Source organism: Mercenaria mercenaria, chromosome 2, assembly GCF_021730395.1.
Source record: "Mercenaria mercenaria strain notata chromosome 2, MADL_Memer_1, whole genome shotgun sequence".
In the NCBI taxonomy this organism is placed as follows: Eukaryota; Metazoa; Mollusca; class Bivalvia; order Venerida; family Veneridae; genus Mercenaria; species Mercenaria mercenaria.
Genome location: NC_069362.1, coordinates 67,406,310 through 67,430,638, shown reverse-complemented (window position 1 = coordinate 67,430,638; position 24,329 = coordinate 67,406,310). Strand labels below are relative to the sequence as shown.

Below are 24,329 nucleotides of genomic sequence, written 5' to 3'. Positions count from 1 at the left end.
GTCCAGTCTGTAGGACATCAGTAAATAGATAAAGAATGCTCATGTGATGTGACTGTCTGGTTAGTTTGTATCCTGAAGGAAAAGGGTAACCCTGATTTTGCACTGAAGATACGCTTTGGAGTTATCAAATGTAATGTTTTAAAGCACATGTATATATGCTGAAAAATGAGTATGTTTTGGTGTAATAATGTGCAATAGACATAGTGTACACTCACAGTTTTCCTATGAAATAAAATCTGAAAAGTAGATCCCTCGGAAAGCCATATTCGAATGTACATTCTAATTGTTATATGGTTTAATGCATTCTTGATTTAGTGTGTGATGTAGACAGGTATATCAAGTATATAATTATTGTTCATGACTTTCATTACAGAAAGAAGGAGACAGAATGCAATGAGAGTGGTTGCAGGTAATATTGAATGATATAAAAGTAAACATAATTCTTCCATTTCTTTAATTTGTATACCCTAAAATAACTTAATTCTCATGTATTTCACAGAAATAGCTTTTTTTGTGGGTATATTAATTTGTGGATTTGAAGATAAATATGAATGGGAATTTTTTCATTCATTAGGAATGAGTTTCATGGAATGACACAACCATGAGCTCCATGAAAATAAGTCCCCCATGAATACATTTTCTCTAGATACAATCAAACAAAACAGTGTTTTATATAATCAAAAAGAAAAAATTAATTTGCTTTAACAATTTTAATAAATATTTCAATAAATCCAACACTTCCTTTGCAAAGATCACATATAAACAGGTAAACTTCACTACTATTTTTAGAATTGTACACAGCATGTGAGACTGGAGATTTGATGAGAGTGAAGGATATATTGAGGGTACCACCCCCGGCAGGCTGGGAGCTGGCAAACATTGAGCTTGCTGACAAAGACAGAACTCCACTTGTTGTGTAAGAAATTTTATTTACATTGCATATTGACTTATTCACATATAATTTTGAAAATTTGAAACTTGTGTTTTTATGCCCCCGGCATCTACTGATGCGGGAGGCATATAGTGATTGTCCTGTCCGTCCGTTCATTCGTCCGTGCGTCCGTCCGTCCGTATGAGGTTAACCAAATGGGACCGTTTCGTCTAGCATCAGTACCCCTAACTAGAATGACTTGATACTAATGCAAATGTAACCTGTGACCATTGCTCATCTTCAGACATCACCTGACCTCAGTTTGACCTTGACCTTGAACTTGACCTCTTTTTGGACTTGGGTTGCTTTGTATCGACAAGGATGCCACCGGGCGGGCATCAAGTGTTTATTGAACGCAGCTCCTTGCTTGAAAGACATTTTTGGTAGAAACTTACTTGGTTATGTATTTTGCAAAGCATTATTGTATTTAGAATACAAAGAACAATGGTTTGAAAGAAGCAAAGCATCAGAGGAACTTTTGAAAGGGTGAACAAAGTCCACATTCTGCATGGTTCTGGAGTAGACTATTATAGGCATATTGCTTCAAACTTGTTTCATGAATAGTCTGCGTAGGTATATTAATTAATTTTTCGTCAAGGGATCAAAAATGTCAAATACTTGTTAAATGCACAGGTACTTGTCGAAAGATACATAACATTGTCAAGTGTAGCATATTATACTTACAGGGCGATACAGAATGGTCACACAGATATCACAGTAGAACTGCTTGGTACTATAACACAGTTACCAGCTCAACCTTCCATTATACACCTTGCTGTTGAAATGGGTCAGCCAAACATTGTCACACATCTGTTAAAGGTATGCAAAACTTCAGTTCATGTTTTACTTCTTTTCTTCTGGTAGTTGTCAGCTCACAATTTCATATAAATAGTGACTTCTAAATTTTTAGCTTGATTATGCAAAGTATATGGAGAACTATCCTACTTGCCCTTGCATCCTTACCTTGGTTAAAGTTTTGATGAACTTTATCTCTGTTATTATTTGATGGATTTGCTTCAAATTCCTTTTCATCACACAAGGGCTATAACCCTCACACCAATATTTTATGAATTATGCCCCTTTTTGCTAAGACTTTCATGTTGATTTTTATGTTCTTGCCCTTATTATTAGATGGATTTGATTCAAACTTAAAACAGTTTTTTCATATCTTCACCCACATTATATGACACAAGGTCCATTACTCTGGCTCCAGTATTTTATGAATTATGCCCCCTTTTTTGTAGAATATCAAATTAAAGTTGTGATGCTCTTTTGCTCTATCTTATCAGAATGGTTGTTTGGAGCAGTACAGGGTCTTCATGGCCCTGTTGGTACAATATAACCTCACATTGTTTCTGTTTGACTTGAAGATATTTCCTAGATTTTTTTTTATATAAACAGAACATTTTTTAAATTTTACTTATATTTACTTCAATATGTGGTCCTCATTAGGGTATTTCACCATTAGTACATGCCCAGTTTTCAAGGATGGACAAGATAAATTTTTTTTTTTTTTTGACTAGATAATTGCATGACCAGTTTTAATTGGTGTTGAGTATGAGAACCAAGAAATGAAGTAAACTTTGACTTAAATTGATTTAATTTTCTTACATTTTCACTTGAGAACATGGAATATCACATAAATGAATTATATATATAAATTCCTAATTTTACATGAATTTTTCTTTTATTTCTGGGATAAAACAAAAAATTGGATACCAGTGTACAAAGAATGTACCAAAAATTACACATTTTTTATGATATTGTTTCTCAATGGACAAATTTTACCTTTTTTACTGTTTAAGTAGCTTATATGATAGACATCAAAAAGAAATTGTATAAATCATAGGTATCCATGTTTTTTCTTTAATAGATATGTAGATATTTCTTGAAGTTAGTTTCATTTTTGCCAGGGGAGCTAACTCTGTAATCTGTCTGTGATGTTTCTATACTTAGATGTTTGGTTCAGAAAAATTGTCTTGACCATGTTTCTTGTAGAACACTGAAACATAAACTAAAATATGGCTATGAATTTATCAGTTTGTTATTGTATTAATTCTTGGATACACTGCGCAAAGCTGCATTTCCTTTACCTTCTATTGTCTTACTTTTAAACTGGCATCTATTTTTCATTGCGTTTGCCTTTCCTTTAGACAGAAAACCAACCAGTTCACTTTTTAATGCCTACAGCATGTTCACAATTAGTTTGTTAGCTCGACTATTCGAAGAATAGTCTAGCTATTCTACTCACCCTGGCGTCGGCGTCGGCGTCACACCTTGGTTAAGTTTTTGCATGCAAGTACATACAGCTATCATTTAAAGGCATATAGCTTTGAAACTTATTTATTCTTTTTCTAGGTCAATTACCAACCTCACTGGGTCAAGTTCCATAACTCTAACATGTATTTTGAGCAAATTATGCCCCCTTTTGGACTTAGAAAATTCTGGTTAAAGTTTTACTGCAAGTTACTATCTCCAAAACTAATGCAGATATTGAATTGAAACTTCACATGTGTCTTCGGGTTGTAAAACTAGTTGATAGCACCAAGTCCCATAACTCTGACCGTTCATTTTGGCCAAATTATGCCCCTTTTGGACTTAGAAAATTCTGTTAAAGTTTGCGTGCAAGTACATACAGCTATTACTAAAAGGCATATAGATTTGAAACTTATTTTTTCTTTTTCTAGATCAATTACCTACCTCACTGGGTCAAGTCCCATAACTCTGACATGTATTTTGGGCAAATTATGCCCCTTTTGGACTTAGAAAATCCTGGTTAAGTTTACATGCAAGTAACTATCTCCAAACTACTACAGATATTAAATTGAAACTTCACATGTGTCTTCGGGGTTATAAAACTAGTTGATAGCACCAAGTCCATAACTCTACATGTATTTTGGGCAAATTATGCCCCTTTTGGACTTAGAAAATCCTGGTTAAAGTTTTGCGTGCAAGTACAATACAGCTATTACCAAAAGGCATATAGCTTTGAAACTTATTTATTCTTTTCTAGGTCAATTACCAACCTCACTGGGTCAAGTTCCATAACTCTTAACATGTATTTTGAGCAAATTATGCCCCCTTTTGGACTTAGAAAATTCTGGTTAAAGTTTTACATGCAAGTTACTATCCCCAAAACTAATGCAGATATTGAATTGAAACTTAACATGTTTCTTCGGGGTTATAAAACTAGTTGATAACATCAAGTCCCACAACTCTGATATGTATTTTGGTCAAATTATGTCCCCTTTCGAACTTAAAACTCTTTTGATATTTAACATTTTTGGGTAATAATTTCCTGCTTCTGTGACAATATTTCGAATAGTCGAGCTTGGCTGTCTTACGGACAGCTCTTGTTTTAATAAACAAGAAGTGTCTGATACCATCTGAAAATATTCAGCTTTCTGTTTGACCCAAAGAAAAATCTGTAAGTAGTGGAGCGGCCACTTAAGAAAAGGTTGCACAGTAACAAATGTTTAAAATGCCCTAAGCACATTTGAGACTTTTCCTACATACTTTACAGACTGCATGTGTATTTTATACTTAGCTTATGCTGACTTGATTTTCCACTCACTACTGTGGGCTAGAAACATCACTTGAGTTGTTTATACTTTGTAAATACCGACTTTACACTAACAATGCCCGTCACCACCATGAGTTAGAAACATCCCTAATAGGATGTAAAATTCTTTCATGTGAGGAAGTCATCCAGTTGGTTTATGGAAGGTTGGTAGTTTTTACCCAGTTGCCTGCTTATGTAATATCTGAAGGTGCCTCTGGGGTCAAAATCTGGAAGTCGTCTTATGATCAATAATTATGTTGACTAGTGCAGTGTTAAAGCAAAAAAAATACTGCCTTAAATTAGTGTGTCCTTACGTATTATTTACAATAACTAATGACTAAAAGTATGATGTCTCAAGAACAAAAATAGTCACCATGTCAGTTTGCAGTATCAAATAAAGGTATTTACATTTATACATTTATAATTTGCAATTTTGATTATTTACAGAAATTTCCAGAGTGCTGTAAGGTCAAGGATGATTCTCACAAACTACCTCTCCATGTTGCATGCGAGGCTGATTCTCTTGAACTAGTCAAGCTTTTGATGGAGTGGGATTATCCAGAATCTGTAAACCAGTCTGAAATTGTTGTGCATAGACAATTGGAATACAGTCTACCATTTCCTGTGAATGATGTTTCTGCAGATGGAAAATCTGCTCTATTTATAGCATGTGAGAATGGATATGAGGATATAGTTGATTATTTGTTGAATTTTACTGTGAAAGGTACACCTATTGGTAGTCATTCAGGAACAGGTAGGAACAGTGATGGTTTGTCAAGTGGGAGTTCTGGACTGTATCAAATGGAAGAAGTAGATGTTGACATTAAACCAGTTCAGATTGATTCAAATATAGTTAATGATGCTTCAAGTCCCATACAGTTACCTGAAGACCCAGACATAGCTAACAGTGTGATATATAGAAGAACTCATGTGAAAATTCCCACAAGTCAGACATTGACATGTGTATATATTGCTGTTAAAAACCGTCATCTTCAGATTGTGAAGAAATTAGCTGACTTTGGTGCCAAATTTGACCTAACGGCCCGAGACAAAGATGTAGAATATTCAGTATTACTAAAATTGGCTTTAGACAACGAAGATTTACTGATGCTAGATACTGTGTTATCCTTGGGGGTTCCAGATTTGAATAACTTTGTTTTTGAAGAGGCAGTTCGGTCACATCCAGAGTTCATTGCCCATTTTCTCAAGTATAAAGCAAGTGAAGATAAGGTCAACCATATTAATAAGAAACTGATGAAGAAGGAATATTCATTGATGTCTGTGGGTGTGGAAAATGCTGATAAACTCTCCTCCACAGATCCAAAATACAAACAGATTTTTCCAACGGAATCCGTGAACCTCAGGTGGCAAAATCTGAAAGTGTTGTCAACAGTAGAGCCATCTTGGTTGATAACTTCTGTGAACATGTTTAATCCAGCAATCTCAAGCTTGAACTCCAGAATTCCAATGTTCGCTGTAACAAGAGTGGATGTGTCTCACAATAAGATCACAATGGTGCCGAATTCCCTACTGCAGCTTCCGTCACTTAGCACACTGATAGCTTCACACAACAAAATTACTGAATTCCCATCGCAAACACATTTTAGTCTCGATGGCCAGTTCTTAGAGGAGCTGGATGTTCAGCATAACTCCCTTTCAACTATTCCAAATTACATTTTCACGCTCCCTCGTCTAAGAGTTCTCAATGTAAGCCACAATAATATTCAGAAGTTGCCAGTCAGTCTATGGCAGTCAGAATACCTGAAAACTGTTGACCTTAGTTTTAACAAAATAGATAATTTACCTCAGCCTGTTGCATCTGTCGGAAGAAAAGAATCAGAAGAAAGCATTGCAAGTGACATCCAGTTTGAAAGTCTCCCTGACACTATGGCAGGTGAAAATGACGAATTACGGTCTAGCACTGATAGTCATGTGATCATCCATCAAGTGAAAAGGTCCAATCACTGGTCTGATGACATAGTAGTCTGTGATGAAGCAGTGAAGGCTGCAGAGAACTATAAAAAAGGTCTGAAAACACTAAAACTTGGGAAAAATTTTCTGAAAACTTTTCCAGAATTTTTGTCGTGCTGTTGTCCTCAGCTGGAAAACCTTGAAATGCAAAACAATGAATTGAAAACATTAGGTAACCTGGGAGCCTATCCAAAACTGTTGAAGACGTTGGACTTAAGTCATAATCAGATTGAAAGTATGGGAGACTGGCAGCTTGAAGATGAGAGAAGAAAATGTTTCTGTGCACCTAGACAGTAAGTATATACATGGAGTTTTAGCTTGATTGGAGATCTTTTGGCCTGATAATGCCATATGCGGTGGAATTGCTTTCAGGTAGCCAACTCAAATTCATCATATCTTTACTACTACCCCAACTAACCTCACCAAAACTCACCAAAGGATTAGTTTTGGTAAGTGTTTTGGCTTAGTGTCAGGTATCCCAAAGATCAAGGTCACTAGGGTCAGATCTGAAAAAGTGTTGGTTGAACATTTACGACATTTATTGCTTTACTTTCACCATATCTTTTGAATTACTGTCCCTGTTATGATCACAACTCACATTAGGATTGCTCTTGGTAAGGAACATGATATTTTGATTTAGGGTAAAGTGTCCAGGCCCCGTGTTCACAAAACATTTTCAGTCTCAGCTGAGTTTGAGTATGAAACTTAATTTCTCAATTACAGCTCGAACGTATGACTAAGACTACATTTTAAGATAATAAATATTTAAAAGTGATTATCCGGTACTGGTGGTTAGTCTCATTTGGAATTTTACCTTGAGGTTTTGGTAAAACTGATATCAAAATTTCATACTCAAACTCAGTTGAGATCCAAAAATGTTTTGTGAACACAGGGCCAGAAAGGTCACAGTCAACATTCTGAATCAGATATTGTAACACTGTGAGTAAAAGTTTTATTGCATAGTTCTCATTTTGACATTATCTGCATGAGCTCCTGTTTCTTATATGATTAAACCTTACATTGCAAGTAATCTTAGCAAGTGGGGAGACAACATTTGGAAAAGGGGTCCCTAATGTCAAGTTCACATGGAATTATTTTCATTTCCAAAGCATTTAAAGTTTTCTTCCTCTTGTCACTTTATTATGCTTTTTAATATCCCCATAAACTAGTATCCTACTGCCACTGCCATCCCCACTAGAAGTAAAAAAGAAATTATTTTGTAACTTCTCATGTTATCTCTTTCTTTTGTTACTTCATATCGTTTGTTAGCATCCTCATGTTACCACCACTGCCTTACCTCATTCTTCACAAAAGCTCTGTAGAAGAATTTTCTTATCTGTTTCCTTGCATAATAATTTTATGCCCCCGGCATCTACTGATGCGGGAGGCAAATAGTGATTGTCCTGTCCGTTCGTTTGTTTGTCTGTCCATCTGAACGAGGTTAACCAAATGGGACCGTTTCATCTAGGATCAATACCCCTTACTAGAATGACTTTATACTAATGCAGATGTAACCTGTGACCATTCCTCATCTTCAGACATCACCTGACCTCAGTTTGACCTTGATTTTGACCTCATTTTGGACTTAGGTTGCTTTATATGGGCCATCTCTGGTTAACCAAAGGGGACCGTTTCGTCTAGTATCAATACCGCTTACAAGAATGAATTGATACTAATACAGATGTAACCTGTGACCATTCCTCATGTTCAAACATCACCTGACCTCAGTTTGACCTTGACCTTGACCTTGTTTTGGACTTGGGTTGCTTTGTATCGACAAGGATGCCACCAGGGGCATCAAGCGTTTATTGAATGCAGCTCCTTGTTTTGTGTTTGAACTTGTTTCTGATTCTGGGTAGCTCCATCATCAACCAGTAACCCATACACATTTAGAATTTTTTTCATTGCATTACTGCACATTGTTATTTCTAATTTTCCCAGGGGTCAAAGGTCAAGATCAAAGAAAATTGGATGCTCATCAAGTACTGGAGAACGCTCACAGTATTCAAAGTTCATGGGATAATATCCTATGGTCATTAAATAACCTCTATTGTGTTTGGAGCTAGTAGGTCAAAGGTCAAAGTCGCATTGACCTCGAGACTGAAAGAGATTTTGAATCAATAAGTGGAAAATGCTTTGGTCTAGGATCGTGAGAATTCATAGCTTGGAGTCCTGTAGTCAGCAAATGATCCCTGTTATTTTTAGTCAGTATTGTCCAAGGTCAAGCACCTTTTTATTATCAATAGGTATTGGGCTATCAAGCCTTAAAGTATGATATTATATATTAATCAATAGATGACTTGTACTGTTTTAAGAAGTTGGTCAAAGGCCAACTTCACAACAAATATTATACTAAAGATGGTTTAGGATCTATAGATGGAAAAAGTTTGGGCTAACAGTCATTAAACTCCATAGCATGATTGGCTTATGTTTTTGGGATATTGGTGTCATTAGGTGAAGGTCATAGCATTTATATTGACTGCAGACAGGTCATTTTTAAGAGATCATAACTGTTTTACAAACTGCTTTGACTTCTACATTTAATTTACTTTTTACATTTTTGCATGCACTTTCTATTTCTTGTCCCCCCCCCATGCACCCATCCTCACACCAGCACCACCATCCACTGATATGTCTATAATTTTTTGTTGCATCCACTGTACTCTATTATGTTCATTTCTTAGTTGGCAAACGTTTTAGAATAGTCGGACATGCTGGCCTCCAGATAGCTCCTGATGTGTTAGCTTTGTGTCTTAAATGGCAATGACAGATATGTTATGAAGGCATATACAAAATGTATACTTTATGTGAAGTACAAAAATAGTGATTGAAATACAAGGCAGTACTGTTCACTCTAACTGCGTAGTAAAACAAACAATTTAGATATTTGCTATAAATACAATCACAGTGGCAGTATTACAATACTAAGTTCACTTTATTTCCTCGTTGGACTTCCATCACTTCTTTAGCAGTTTCTATGTAGTTCATAGTAAAATATGTAATGAAGCGTATTAAAAAAGGATTCAGTATATGCTACATTCTATGGTAGATAAAATATGTAAAGTGACAGTTTTAATTCAGGTCTGCCAGTTCATGTTTTTAGCTCACCTGTCACTAAGTGACAAGGTGAGCTATTGTGACCGCTTGATGTCCGTCGTCCGTCAACAATTTCTTTAAAAAAGCTTCTTCTTGAAAACCACTGGGCAGAATTACACCAAACTAAACAGGAATGATCCTTGGGTGGCCCCCTTTCAAAATTGTTCAAAGAATTGAATTCCATGCAGAACTCTGGTTGCCATGGCAACCGAAAGGAAAAACTTTAAAAATCTTCTTGTCCAAAACCACTGGTGTGTAGCATCATCTAGTGGTCCTCTACCAAAATTATTCAAATTATCCCCCTAGGGTCAAATATGGCCCCGCCCCGGGGGTCACATGGTTTATAAAGACTTATATAGGGAAAACTTTGAAAATCTTCTTGTATAAAACCACATGGCCTAGGGCTTTGATATTTGGTATGTAGCATCATCTAGTGGTCCTCTACCAGGATTGTTCAAATTATCCCCCTAGGGTCAAATATGGCCCCGGGGGTCACATGGTTTATATAGACTTATATAGGGAAAAAAGATTAAAAAATCTTGTCTGAAACCACAACACTAAGACCTTTGATATTTGGTTTGTAGCATTGTCTTATGGTCCTCAACCAAAATTGTTCAAGTTGTACCCCTTGGATGAAAAGAGGCCCTGCCCTGGGGGACCCAAGTTTTATATAGACATATAGGAAAAAGCTTTAAAAATCTTCTTGTCTGAAACCATACGACCTAGGCTTTTAATATTTGGTATGATGCATTGTCTAGTAGTCCTCTACTAAAATTGTTCAAATTATACCCCTGGGGTTAAAAAAGGCCCCGCCCTGGGGTCACTTAGTTATTATGTGAGTTATATAGGAAAAATACTTAAAAAATCATCTGATCCTATTTCCAAGACTGTTTAATTATAATTACCTGATGACCCCAAGTAATATGATGTCACTTGACTGTGACCTTGACCTACTGACCTACTTTCTTGTTTTTTAAGATACAGCCTTGAAATTTTGATGACATACACAGTTTTGCACACAAATAGTAAAACTGAATTTTATTGACCATGAAAGTGACCTACCGACTTTCTTAAAATTTTATCATTAGTTTGACATTTGAAACATGTAGCTCATATTACTCAGGTGAGCGATCCAGGGTCATCATGACCATCTTGTTTGACATAATTATGTTAAGACAGCATTTATTTATCTAACAAAATCAGAATTAATAGTTCTACAGAAATATGTTGTTGTTGTTGATTTTGTAGAGCCTCCTTGGTCGGGTCAGGAATGTTTGGTCAGTCTTCATTGCAAGCTACCTGTGTGCATCGTGGTCATACAAAACTGGAAAACCTCGAGTCTCTAGATCTGTCGAGTAACAATCTGTCAACGCTGGTCATATTGAGAACATCTGACATTACTCACTCAATGTCTACAAATGTATGCTTAATCTTACTTACGTTCAAAAGATGTTTCAAGCACAGCTTAATTCTATGAAAAAGAAAAAAAAAACAATGTTAAGCTCCAAATGATAAAACAAAACCAGAACTAAACATTGTTATTTGTCTTTGAAACGTCATGACATATTTCCTACTTACGGATGTTGATTTCCCACCATTTGTTTAAATATGCTGCTGTAAAAAAGTACTATGAAGAAAGTCATTTGTTTGCTTTTATTTTTACTATTATTCATTTAATTATGGCATGCAAGAAAAAATTTCTATCAGTGTCTGTAGGTGCAGATGGAAATTTCTGTCTCTGAGGTAATTGTTAAGGCGGTACCTCTGCAGAGCCTCGTTACTGCCTAAACAGTTACCCTTGAGCTGGATATTCCCAGCTGCACCTACAACCAGTGAAAGAATCTTATATGAATGTTATCAAATGAATGCCTGGAACCAGTAAGATACATCAAACATCCAGTCTTTTTGTTATGTATAGCTCCTTTCATTCTTAAGTTATGCTTTGTTTTAATTTCATCAAACCATTTTCTCTCACTTATTTTTCCCCCCAAAATTATGCCCCTTTTTGACATAAAAAGTTTTACTTAAACTTTTGTATGTAAGATAGTTTAAGGTAGAAGGGCTTGATATAGTTAAGCATTCTGTCATTTGACATCTGTTGTATTTGTTAAGCAATTTTACCTGAATAAGTTATGATTTAAATTTTGTTATGTCCTTAAGTAGTACTCATCTACCATGAATTAAAGAGAAAGCATGTTTTTGTTTTTATAAATGTCAGATAAATGTTCTTTAATTATAGCTGGGAATATCAAACTTTTATAGGATTTTAATTATTATTTTGATTCAGTACACCAGGTCCTGGTATTAACATTATACCTATAGGGGTATTCATTTGTTTCAAAGTTTTTAATGGAGACTTTAGAGACTACATGGAAAAGAGTTACATTTAATATATAGCAGACTAAAATGTGATTAGAGATTATTTCCTGTTTCCTTGAAGCTGCAAGATAGAGAGGCTATAGAGAAGGATATTCAAGGGAAGTTACTCTTTCCAAACATCACCAACCTCAGTCTGGATATGAACAAACTGACTTGCTTACCTGAGGATATAAAAGAAATGCAGACCTTGAAAACGCTCTCACTCAAGAAAAACATTAAGCTGAAAGAGGTATTTTAACAGTTTCAGTGCTAAGATTGTATCAGGTAGTTATAACATGTAACAAATAAATTGTTCAAAACAGAGATGTTTCATCATATCAAAGCAGTTAAGTCTATTTTTAAATTTCATTCCTCCATCATTGAAGAACCTATAAAGTCATATAATTTCATGAAAAAAAATATAAAAGTTTGTAATGGTCATCTGTTTCAGGAATCTGAAATGTGTTTTTATTTGATTTAGCAGGAGTTTTCAGTTTTTCTTTTACTGTGAAGTTAATCAATTTTGAAATACAATTTTGTGGTTTTAGCCAAGATTTAATATTTATAAGTTAAAAGGTACTTTTCTGTGTTTATATTCCAGCTTCCTCCAGCCCTGGGTTTACTGGACAGACTTCAGCGTATTGAGGTGGAAATGTGCCCCCTGGAAGGTCCCATTCAGGATGTTATAAAAGGGGCTTCAGGGAGAGCTTCTGATATAACAGGGTTTCTCAGATCTGTTCTTGAAGAGTAAGTTAGTTTTTATGCCCCCCCATGATTGTCCTGTCCGTCCGTTTGTTCGAGCTCACATTTGCATACTTAGGTGGCTATAGGAACAATAGGTAACTGTACTTTTTCTTTGATGTCATTCATTCTGTAAGGCTTTTATGTGGCTATTTTTCTCTTACGTGGCTAAAAGAACAATAGAGAGAACAAAAGAGTAGCCACATAAGTATCCATATGTAGGAACGTCCGTTCGTTCGTCTGTCCATACGAGGTTAACGAAATGGGACTGTTTCGTCTAGCATCAATGCCCCTTACTAGAATGACTTGATACTAATGCAGATGTAACCTGTGACCATTCCTCATCTTCATACATCACCTGACCTCCGTTTGACCTTGACCTTGACTTCATTTTGGACTTAGGTTGCTTTATATGTGCCATCTCTTGGTTAACCAAATGGGACCGTTTCGTCTAGCATCAATACCGCTTACAAGAATGAATTGATACTAATACAGATGTAACCTGTGACCATTCCTCATCTTCAAACATCACCTGACCTCAGTTTGACCTTGACCTTGACCTTGTTTTGGACTTAGGTTGCTTTGTATCAACAAGGATGCCATCGGGGGCATCAAGCGTGTATTGAACGCAGCTCCTTGTTTATTTAAGAAATAAGTTTCAAAGCTTGTTTTATTATAGAATAACCTATGTTTTGAGTTCTTATGCATAAGAATATATCACGAAGGTCGTAGGCCTGAGTGATGTATTGTTTTGCATAAGAATGAAAAACTCGGTTTATTCTACGATAAATCACACTTGGGAACTTGTTACTTCAATTCTAACACATACTAGTATCAACAGTGTTAGAAAAAAATGGTAACTATTTTTACAACATGAACTACTCTTAGTTCACACTTGGGAATTTGTTACTTCAATTCTAACACATACTAGTATCGACAGTGTTAGAAAAAATGGTAACTTTTATTTCGACATGAACAACTCTTAAATCACACTTGGGAACTTGTTACTTCAATTCTAACACATACTAGTACCAACTGTTAGAAAAAAAATATTAACTACATTTTACAACATGAACTACACTTTGTGCTACGCACCTGGATCATTTTATTCACAAAGGATGATGTCACTACTTTGCACACACATGTGTTATAGCAAAAACCGTTGATAGATTTTCTCCTACATATATGTGTATATAGGTTATTTGCTGGCCATGTTAGAATAGGAAATAATATATAGCAGAAGTATGTATGAAGGAATTTAAACAAGACACAAAGGCTATACATCCCATAGAATAACAGGGTGTAGTTCAGATGTCTAATTCTCTGTAACACATCTGCTATTATTATACTCCCAGATACAAACTATATATGTTCTACATTGAAGTCGTGTATTTCCCTTGGTCTGTCAGTCCATCCTGTCACCTCTATATTTTCTTAACCGTTGGGAAGTTTTTCATAAAACTTGCTAAAATACTAACTGGATCAAGATAACATGCCTAGTGCACAGCCGAGGTCACTAGTTCCAAGGACAAGGTCACACAATCATGGAGGTAAAATGCTAAAAAGCTTAATTTCATATCTGCTTGAAAGATTATTTTTTTTTTATAAAACTAGCATCAAATCTCAACATTACAAGATGATATGTAGTGCAAAACTCAGGCCACTAGGTCCTAAGGTAAAGGTCACACTTTGAGGTCAAATGTCAATACTTTAACTTTGTGTCTGCGACATATCATCTTAATAGCTTGGAAGATTTTCTTAAAACTAGCATAAAATATTTACCTCATCCAGGCAATGTGCAAATCTCATAGCCCAGGCCACTACATCCAAGGTCAAGGTCACACTTGGCGATCAAAGGACAAATAGCTTCAATTTTTATATGCTCCATATTTTCTAAACAGTTGGCAAGATTTTCATAAAACTCACTTCATTTGTTTACCTCATCAAGATGACGGGTAGAATGCACAACCTAGGTCAAAGGTCAAGGTCACAGAGGTCAACTGTCCAGTAGTTTAACTTGTGTTTGCTCCATATGTTTGGGAGATTTTCTTAAAACTAGTGTCAAATACTGGAAGATTTTCATACCAGACACTAGGTCAGTACCTCCAAGGCCAAGGTCATTGTTAGAGTTTATGATGGGATCATTTATTCCAAGTTTACAGTCACACTTCAAAGGTCAAATAACTTACATTTGGTCCAGTCTATATTTTCTTCACAACCAGAAAAAAATCATGAAATTAACATCATCAAGAAGATATGAAGAGTGCACAACCCAGGTTAGTAGGTTCAAGGTCAAGGTCACAATTGATGATCAAAGCCCATGATAACAACATATTACTTTCTCTGTATCAGAGCAGCTCTGTGTAATAATCACCATCAGTGCAGGCTGTAGTTGAGTATGAAATGGTGCACTCACAATAGAGGATGTTTGCATTGTTACAAGATTGAAGTATCTTTCATGAGTGGTGGGGGCATATAGATTTGGTCTTGTCCGTGTGCGCATCCATCTGAAGTTCGTGACACGCCTAGCTCAAAAAGTATTTGATATAGATTGATGAAACCTTGCATGGGTCTTAATCATGATACAAACATGCGCACCTACTATTTTTCATTAGGCTCTGCCCCCTATTTCCAGAGTAATGGCCCCTGAAATAGTCAAAAATACACATTTTCACCTTGTGATGCGCCTAGCTCAAAAAGCTCAAGAAGTATTTAATATAAATTGATTAAACCTTGCCTGAGTCTTTATCATGATATGAACTTGCCCACCTCCTATTTTTTGACTGCCTCCGCCCCTATTTCAGAGTTATTGTCCCTGAAATAGTCAAAAATGCACATTTTCAGCTTGTGACGAACCTAGCTAAAAAAATATATGATATAAATGGATGAAAACTTACATGAGTTTTATCATGATATAAATTTGAGCACCTCTTATTTTTTGGCTGGCTCCACCCCCTATTTTTAAAGTTATGGCCCCTGAAATAGTCAATAATGCACATTTTCACCTAATAATGTGCATAGCTTAAAAAGTATTGGATGTAAATTCATGAAAACTTGCTTGAGTCTTTATCATGATGTGACCTTGCACACTTGGCATTCTTCTTGGGACTCTTAGCACTGAATACAGAGTTATGGCCCTTGAAATAGCCAAAATAGTGGATTTTTTGTTTGTGATGCTCATAGCTTAAAAAGTATATGGCCTAGAATAATGAATCCTTTTCATAAAAAAAATTGTTGAGGCTATACCCCTTTAAGACTGCAAACATTTGAATTATTTCCCCTTATTTGTGACAGATGTACCAGTGGGGGCACACCCTGTGTCCTACAGATGCCTTCTAGTTTTTAGCTCACCTGAGCAATGCTCAGGTGAGTTTTTGTGATCACTCAATGTCCGGAGTCTGTCGTCTGTCTGTCAACATTTAGCTTGTGTATGCGATAGAGGCTGTATTTTTCAACTGATCTTCATGAAATTTGGTTAGAATGATTACCTTGATGAAATCTAGGCAAAGTTCGAAAATGGGTCATCTCGGGTCAAAAACTAGGTCACCAGGTCAAATCAAAGAAAAACCTTGTGTATGCGATAGAGGCTGTCTTTTTCAGTTGATCTTCATGAAATTTTGTCAGAATGAATGCCTTGATGAATTCTAGGCCAACTTTGAAATTGAGTCATCTGGGGTAAAAAACTAGGTCACCAGGTCAAATCAAAGAAAAACCTTGTGTATGCGATAGAGGCTGTATTTTTCAACTGATCTTCATGAAATTCTGTCAGAATGAATGCCTTGATGAAATCTAGGCCAAGCTTTAAAATGAGTCATCTGGGATCAAAAACTAGGTCACCAGGTCAAATCAAAGAAAAACCTTGTGTATGCAATAGAGGCAGTATTTTTCAATTGATCTTCATGAAATTTTGTCAGAATGATTGCCTTGATGAAATCTAGGCCAAGTTCGAAAATGGGACATCTGGGCTCAAAATTAGGTCACTAGGTCAAATCAAAGAAAAACCTTGTGTATGCGATAGAAGCTGTATTTTTCAATTGATATTCATGAATTTTGGTCAGAATGATTGCCTTAATGAAATCTAGGTCGAGTTTGAATATGGGTCATCTGGGGTCAAAAAGTAGGTCACTGGGTCAAATTAAAGAAAAACCTTGTGTATGCGATAGAGGCTTTTTTTTCAACTGATCTTCATGAAGTTTGGTCAGAATGATTACCTTGATGAAATCTAGGTCGAGATTGAATATGGGTGATCTAAGGTCAAAAAGTAGGTCACTAGGTCAAATCAAAGAGAAACCTTGTGAAGCTGTAGTTTTCAATTGATCTTCATGAAATTTGGTCAGAATGATTGCCTTCATGAAGTTTAGGTCAAGTTGGAATATGGGTCACCTGGGCTCAAAAACTAGGTTACTAGGTCAAATCAAAGAAAAACCTTGTGTATGCGATAGAAGCTGTATTTTTCAATTGGTCTTCATAAAATTTGGTCAGAATGATTGCCTTGATGAAATCTAGGTCCAATTTCAATAAAGGTCATCTGGGGTTAAAAAGTAGGTCACTAGGTCAAATCAAAGAAAAACCTTGTGTATGCGATAGGGGCTGTATTTTTCAATTGATCTGCATGAAAATTGATCAGATGGATTGCCTTGATTAAGTCTAGGTCGAATTCAAATATGGGTCATCTGGGTTCAAAAACTAGGTCACTAGATCATATCGAAGAAAATACTTATTTAAACTCAAGAGACCACATGTTTGGTCCAGTCCTAATGAAAATTGGCCAGAATATTTGTTTCCATGAAATCACTAGGTCAAACATGTTTACACTGTTACGGTGTGTCTCTCAGGTGATTGACCTAGGGCCATCTTGGCCCTCTTGTTTTTTAGCTCACCTGAGCAATGCTCAGGTGAGTTTTTGTGATCGCTCAATGTCCGGCGTCTGTCGTCTTGTTTGTCAACATTTAGCTCGTGTATGTGATAGAGGCTGTATTTTTCAACTGATCTTCATGAAATTTTGTCAGAATGATAACCTTGATGAAATCTAGGCCAGGTTCGAAAATGGTTCATCTGGGGTCAAAAACTAGGTCACTAGGTCAAATTAAAGAAAAACCATGTGTATGCAATAGAGGCTGTATTTTTCAATTGAACTTCATTAATTTTGGTCAGAATGATAACCTTGATGAAATCTAGGCCAAGTTCGAAAATGGGTCATCTGGGGTCAAAAACTAGGTCACTAGGTCAAATCAAAGAAAAACCTTGTGTATGCGACAGAGGCTGTATTTTTTTAACTGATCTTCATGAAGTTTAGTCAGAATGATAACCTTGATGAAATCTAGGCCAAGTTCGAAAATGGGTTATCTGGGGTCAAAAACTAGGTCACTAGGTCAAATCAAAGAAAAACCTTGTGTATGGGATAGAGGCTGTATTTTTCAGTTGATCTTCATGAAATTTGGTCAAAATAATTGCCTAGATGAAATCTAGGTTGAGTTTGAATATAGGTCATCTGAGGTCAAAAACTAGGTCACTAGGTCATATTTAATAAAAATCTTGTGTATGCTGTAGAGGCTGTATTTTTCAATTGATTTACATGAAATTTGGTCAGAATGATTGCCTTAATAAAATCTAGGTCGAGTTTGAATATGGGTCCTCTGGGGTCAAAAACAAGGTCACAATGTCAAATAAAAAAAAAACCTTGTGTATGCGATAGAGGCTGTATTTTTCAATTGATCTTCATGAAATTTGGTCAGAATAATTACCTTGATGAAATCTAGGTCAAGTTCGAATATGGGTCATCTGGGGTTAAAAACTAGGTCACTAGGTCAAATCAAAGAAAAACCTTGTGTATACGATAGAGGCTGTATTTTTCAATTGATCTTCATGAAATTTGGGCGGAATGATTGACTTGATAAAATCTAGGTCAAGTTCAAATTTGGGCCATCGGGGATCAAAAGCTAGGTCACTAGGTCAAATTAAAGAAAAACCTTGTGTATGCGATAGAGGCTGTATTTTTATGCCCCCAAAGGGAGGCATATAGTTTTTGAACCGTCTGTCCGTCTGTCAGTCTGTCTGCAATTTTCTTGTCCGGTCCATATCTTTGTCATCGATGGATGGATTTTCAAATAACTTGGCATGAATGTGTACCACAGTAAGACGACATGTCGCGCGCAAGACCCAGGTCCGTAGCTCAAAGGTCAAGGTCACACTTAGACATTAAAGGATAGTGCATTGATGGGCGTGTCCGGTCCATATCTTTGTCATCGATGGATGGATTTTCAAATAACTTGGCATGAATGTGTACCACAGTAAGACGATGTGTCGCGCGCAAGACCCAGGTCTGTAGCTCAAAGGTCAAGGTCACACTTAGACATTAAAGGATAGTGCATTGATGGGCATGTCTGGTCCATATCTTTGTCGTCGATGGATGGTTTTTCAAATAACTTGGCATGAATGTGTACCACAGTAAGACGACGTGTTGCGTGCAAGACCCAGGTTCATAGCTCAAAGGTCAAGGTCACACTTAGACATTAAAGGATAGTGCATTGATGGGCATGTCCGGTCCATATCTTTGTCGTCGATGGATGGATTTTCAAATAACTTGGCATGAATGTGTACCACAGTAAGACGACATGTCGCGCGCAAGACCCAGGTCCGTAACTCAAAGGTCAAGGTCACACTTAGACTTTAAAGGATAGTGCATTGATGGGCGTGTCCGGTCCATATCTTTGTCATCCATGGATGGATTTTCAAATAACTTGGCATGAATGTGTACCACAGTAAGACGATGTGTCATGCGCAAGACCCAGGTCCGTAGCTCAAAGGTCAAGGTCACTCTTAGACGTTAAAGGTCATTTTTCATGATAGTGCATTGATGGGCGTGTCCAGTCCATATCTTTGTCATTCATGCATGGAATTTAAAATAACTACGCATGAATGTGTGACACAGTAAGATGACGTGTCGCGCGCAAGACCACGCTCCGTAGGTCAAAGGTCCTAAACTCTAACATCGGCCATAACTATTCATTCAAAGTGCCATCGGGGGCATGTGTCATCCTATGGAGACAGCTCTTGTTCAATTAATCTTCATGAAATAATGTCAGTATGATTGCCTTGATGAAATCTAGGTTGTCTTTGAATATGGGTCATCTGGGGTCAAAAAGTAGGTTACTAGGTCAAATCAAAGAAAAACCTTATGTATGTGATATTTTTCAGTTGATCTTCATGAAATTTGGTCAGAATGATTGCCTTGATAAAATCTAGGTCATGATTGAATATGGGTCATCTGGGGTCAAAAACTAGGTCATTAGGTCATATCTATGAAAATACTTGTTTAAACTCAAGAGACCACTTTTTTGGTTCAATCTTAATGAAAATTGGCCAGAATATTTGTTTTCATGAAATCACTAGGTCAAACACGTTTACACTGTTATGATGTGTTTCTCAGGTGAGCGCTAGGGCCATGTTGGCCCTCTTGTTATGGTTTAACTTAATATTTACCATTCTGGTATATTTCACTGGAATATTTCAACAAGAACTGATACTGTTTCTGAGAATATGATATTATATATACTAGGTCACAACAGTACAACAGTATGAACCTTATGATAGTTGGATCATTTAACATTGGGAAAACATCTCTACTGCAACAGTTAATGAAGAAAGGAAGGTCCAATTCTCAGATGAAGGTAATCGTTTATATTTTATAGATAGGTCAAAGGTAGAGGTAACTTAGAATTAAACAAGGAATAAAAAAATTTGAGAATTCAAATTATTTGAGTATATGATCCTAATACAAAGAAGGAAGTCTTCCACAAATGTTTGTAGTTGTCCAGTGAATGTTATTTACTTTTTTCTCCCGCATTTGACTCTTGGCTACCTGTGTACTGAATTACCTAGCATAACCTGTATTCTGTAAGTTACAAATTGCCAAAGACAGAAAGCAGCACCTTTTTATACGCTTGTCTCTAAAAGAGCGGGCATATTATGTGAACACCCGTGGCGGGCGATAGTCAGCGTCCAAAAGCATGTCCACTCTGTAAGTCAAACAGTTTTCATCCGATCTTCACCAAACCTATTAACAATGTTATTGGGCATAATATCTCGGCAAAGTTTGATAACCGGCAAAATCCCCCCAAGGCAGTCTTGAGTTATGGCCCTTGAATTACTCGAAAATCTGCAAATTTAGCCTTGTCCGCCCTCTAAGTCAAACAGTTTTCATCCAATCTTCACCAAACTTGTTGACAATATTTGTTGGCATAATATCTCGGCCAAGTTTGATAACCAGCAAAATCACCCGAGGCACTTCTGAATTATGGCCCTTGAATTACTTGAAAAATTGCTAATTTAGCCTTGTCCGCTCTCTAAGTTGAACAGTTTTTATCCGATCTTCACCAAACTTGGTGACAATATTTGTGGGCATAATGTCTCGGCCAAGTTTGATAACCAGCAAAATTACCCCAGGCACTCCTGAAAGATGGCCCTTGAATTACTTGAAAAATTGCTAATTTAGCCTTGTCCGCTCTCTAAGTTGAACAGTTTTCATCCGATCTTCACCAAACATGCTGACAATGTTTGTGGGCAAAATATCTTGGCCCAAGTTTGATAACCAGCCAAATTGCTCCAGGCACTCTTGGATTATGGCCCTTAAATTAGGCCAGATTCGATGACGGGCGTATTTTGTGACAGTCTGCCACTCTTGTTTCTGTACTGTTAAATGTACAAATTGGCAATATTCAGTATTTCCAAAGACTAGTTAAAGACCTCAGTTCTTGAGCAAACTTAATGTAACTAGCATGTATTTTATATACAGTAAAACTCTGATCTCTTAAAGTCACATGTTTTCAAGTATTAAATCCATACATAGAAATATAGGGAAATTGGCAGTGGACAACATAAATTGCTCAAGTCAAGTCTGGTTTTTGAGCTATCAATGCTGAAGTGAGTGGTGCAAGATTACAGTAATGTGCAATAATTTGTAAAATTGCTCAAGTAGCATGAAAGTTATGTCCCTTGATTTTAATGAAATTTGCTGTGTATATATTGTTAAATCTTTTATAGTTTTCTTGTGCAAGTATTGAGTTTCATAATATAGGACAAAGATAGTCCGCTTGTTCGCTTACTTATGACTAAGAGGAGTTTGTCCAAATCAGCATTGTACTTGTGATTATGAATATACTTGTAGCATTACAACCAGAGACAGGACAGCACAGCAACATTCACCACCAGGGATGGTAAACCATTATCTACTGTTGGTATAGACATCTGTCAGCTTATCTTAGAGGGCAGTCATGGAACAGTAGAGTTCAGGACTTGGGATTTTGCTGGACAGGTACGACATAGGAACCAATGATGTAAAAAATAAAAGCTGTCCCAGAGGATTTTATTTATCGTTAGAGATATTTTGTTTGTGTCAGTAATCTCAGCTTTATTCATCTTTGTAGAATATAACTTGACCTGTGTGCAGTGTTGTGTGACCTTTAGATAACAGGAGCATTGTTGAGGTGATCACTGTAAATAGGACACAGCAGATCGACAGTGGGGTCAAGTTTTTATACCCCATGGCATCCTTGCCTCCACAGTTAGACATCAGTATCAGCTTTTCGTAGAAAGCTGAATTGTTACTGATTTATGAAAGATGAAGGGATTCAAATGAGATACAGAATTTAGAAAGTTTTTAGAGTTGAAGAGAGTTGAAGGCAGTATTTACAGTCCAGCTTGTGCTAATGGTTACTTTTTATCAGCAGTCACCTACCATCCATGGTCACTTTCTCCCAACAAATTTTCTTCTTTACTGCATTAATTGGTTACCTGCTGTATGTTGTCATCTGCCACTGCTTTTTATTTCCAGATGCATTTTCTGACCCTATTTAACTGTCATGCTGCACCTATTTTCTACTCAGTTCCAAATACTTGGTTAAGATTACAGAAATTGTCATAAATGTTTGGGTTTTTAGCTTGACTATTCGAAGAATAGGTAGAGCTGTTATACTTGCCTATTTGTTGGCATCAGCACCAGTGTTGGCATCCAATTTGGAAAAGTTTGTGTATGTAAGCTGGTATCTCAGCAACCACTTGTGGGAATGATTTGAAACTTCACACACTTATTCACTGTGATGAACTGACAAGGCAGGTTTTTGTCCTCTGACAGCTCTTGTTTTATCCTAAAATACAAAAAATTCTTCGATTCAGTAATAAGAGAGATCATAATTCATACTTTGGTCACATTTTATTGATGTGTTTTATACTTTACACAGAAAGTATTTGTACTCAAGAAAAATCAGTACCTGTAGAAATCAAATTACTTGTAGTTAATATTGATTTTTCAATATAGATATTTTTGCTGATTGTTTTTAAAGGTTCTGATACTGTAATTTAACACTTGATTGTTTCCTACTTTAAATAGATTAGTATAAACAAGAGACGTTATTTTGTTTCAGACAGAGTATTATGCCACACATCAGTATTTCTTAAGTCCCAGATCTCTCTATTTGGTGGTGTGGAGCCTCAAGGATGGTGAGCCAGGTGTAGATGAACTAAGACAGTGGCTAGTAAATATACAGGTAACCGTCATATCTCCTGAATATAGACAATACTGATTCAGTTAATGCCAGAATGAGAAAATTTCGAAGTTCGAAAAAATTTGGTCTTGCCTTTTCTGTTTGAAAGGTAATAGCAATAACTTTCATGCTATGCTGCTGATTGTAGATTCTCAAACATGACTATTAACATTGTCTTTTCAATAAAGTTCAAATTGGTGTACTTGACAGACTAAGCAGCATTTCAATAAACATACTTCACAGAAGTTGCTTGAAAAACCTGTCAAGTACGTCATTTTGCACACTGCTAAAAAGACAATGTTAGTGGTCTTGTTTGAGGATATGCAGCAGCAGCAAAGTGTAGAATATGGGAAAAAATACATTGTGTCAGAAATGATATCAATTTTGATCTTTCAAAGTTTCATTTTTTTTGATATGGTGAATAATTGTGGGAGGAATATGGAGAGGGGTATGGGCAGCATGGAGCACATTTTATCTTGAGTCCCCTTACAGAATAAAATTTGTCCATATGGTGGAAGTTGAATGAAACTTCATAGGGATGATCAGTACCACATTCTTTTTCATGAAAACATTTGCTGTACTAAAGCACAGATACTTTCTTTCATGTATAGCTTTCACATTTGCAGAGCACCAATGTATTTAACAGAATTGCTTACACAGTATACTGCTAGTAGACAAGGTTTGAGATCATCAGAAAATTTTGAATTTCATGTTCCATACAACAAGTGCAAAACATCCAATGATAGAGGTTTCTGTACTATTGCTCCAAAACTGGTATGAGCTGCCGTTAGAACTACGCAACAGTAAATCACTTGACACATTCAAAAAAAATCTTAAGACACTGTATTTCAGAGACTTCGTGTCATTGTTTTAAATTTTTTGATAACTGTTTTATATGCGACTTCAGCAAGTGATAGTTTTTAAATTTTTGTAAAAGGTTTTACATTTCAACATTTGTATTTTTAAGGTTTGTTTAATTACAAGTAATTGTTGGTACAGGCTCCATGGATAGGGTTGTGTGTGGAATTTCTTTTTTTTTTTTTTGCAAATAGTCTTTGATAGCACCATTAATCGGGGGGTTTGAACCTCTATATGCAGCCCATCTGGGCATACCATGTAATGCTTTAAG

At 36.3% G+C, this 24,329-nt stretch overlaps 1 protein-coding gene across 1 annotated transcript in view; it reads left to right on the top strand.

Moving 5' to 3' along the window:
* LOC123564175 (leucine-rich repeat serine/threonine-protein kinase 1-like) overlaps nt 1-24,329 on the top strand; it is a 65,085-nt gene that overhangs the window by 6,965 nt on the left and 33,791 nt on the right. Inside the window, exons 5-14 of the mRNA XM_053536823.1 lie at nt 374-409; nt 790-916; nt 1,618-1,750; nt 4,941-6,757; nt 10,809-10,980; nt 12,001-12,168; nt 12,520-12,665; nt 20,218-20,329; nt 21,826-21,972; nt 23,081-23,203. Of these exons, the coding sequence (XP_053392798.1) occupies nt 374-409; nt 790-916; nt 1,618-1,750; nt 4,941-6,757; nt 10,809-10,980; nt 12,001-12,168; nt 12,520-12,665; nt 20,218-20,329; nt 21,826-21,972; nt 23,081-23,203 (2,981 nt within the window). The remainder of the gene's footprint in view (nt 1-373; nt 410-789; nt 917-1,617; nt 1,751-4,940; nt 6,758-10,808; nt 10,981-12,000; nt 12,169-12,519; nt 12,666-20,217; nt 20,330-21,825; nt 21,973-23,080; nt 23,204-24,329) is intronic.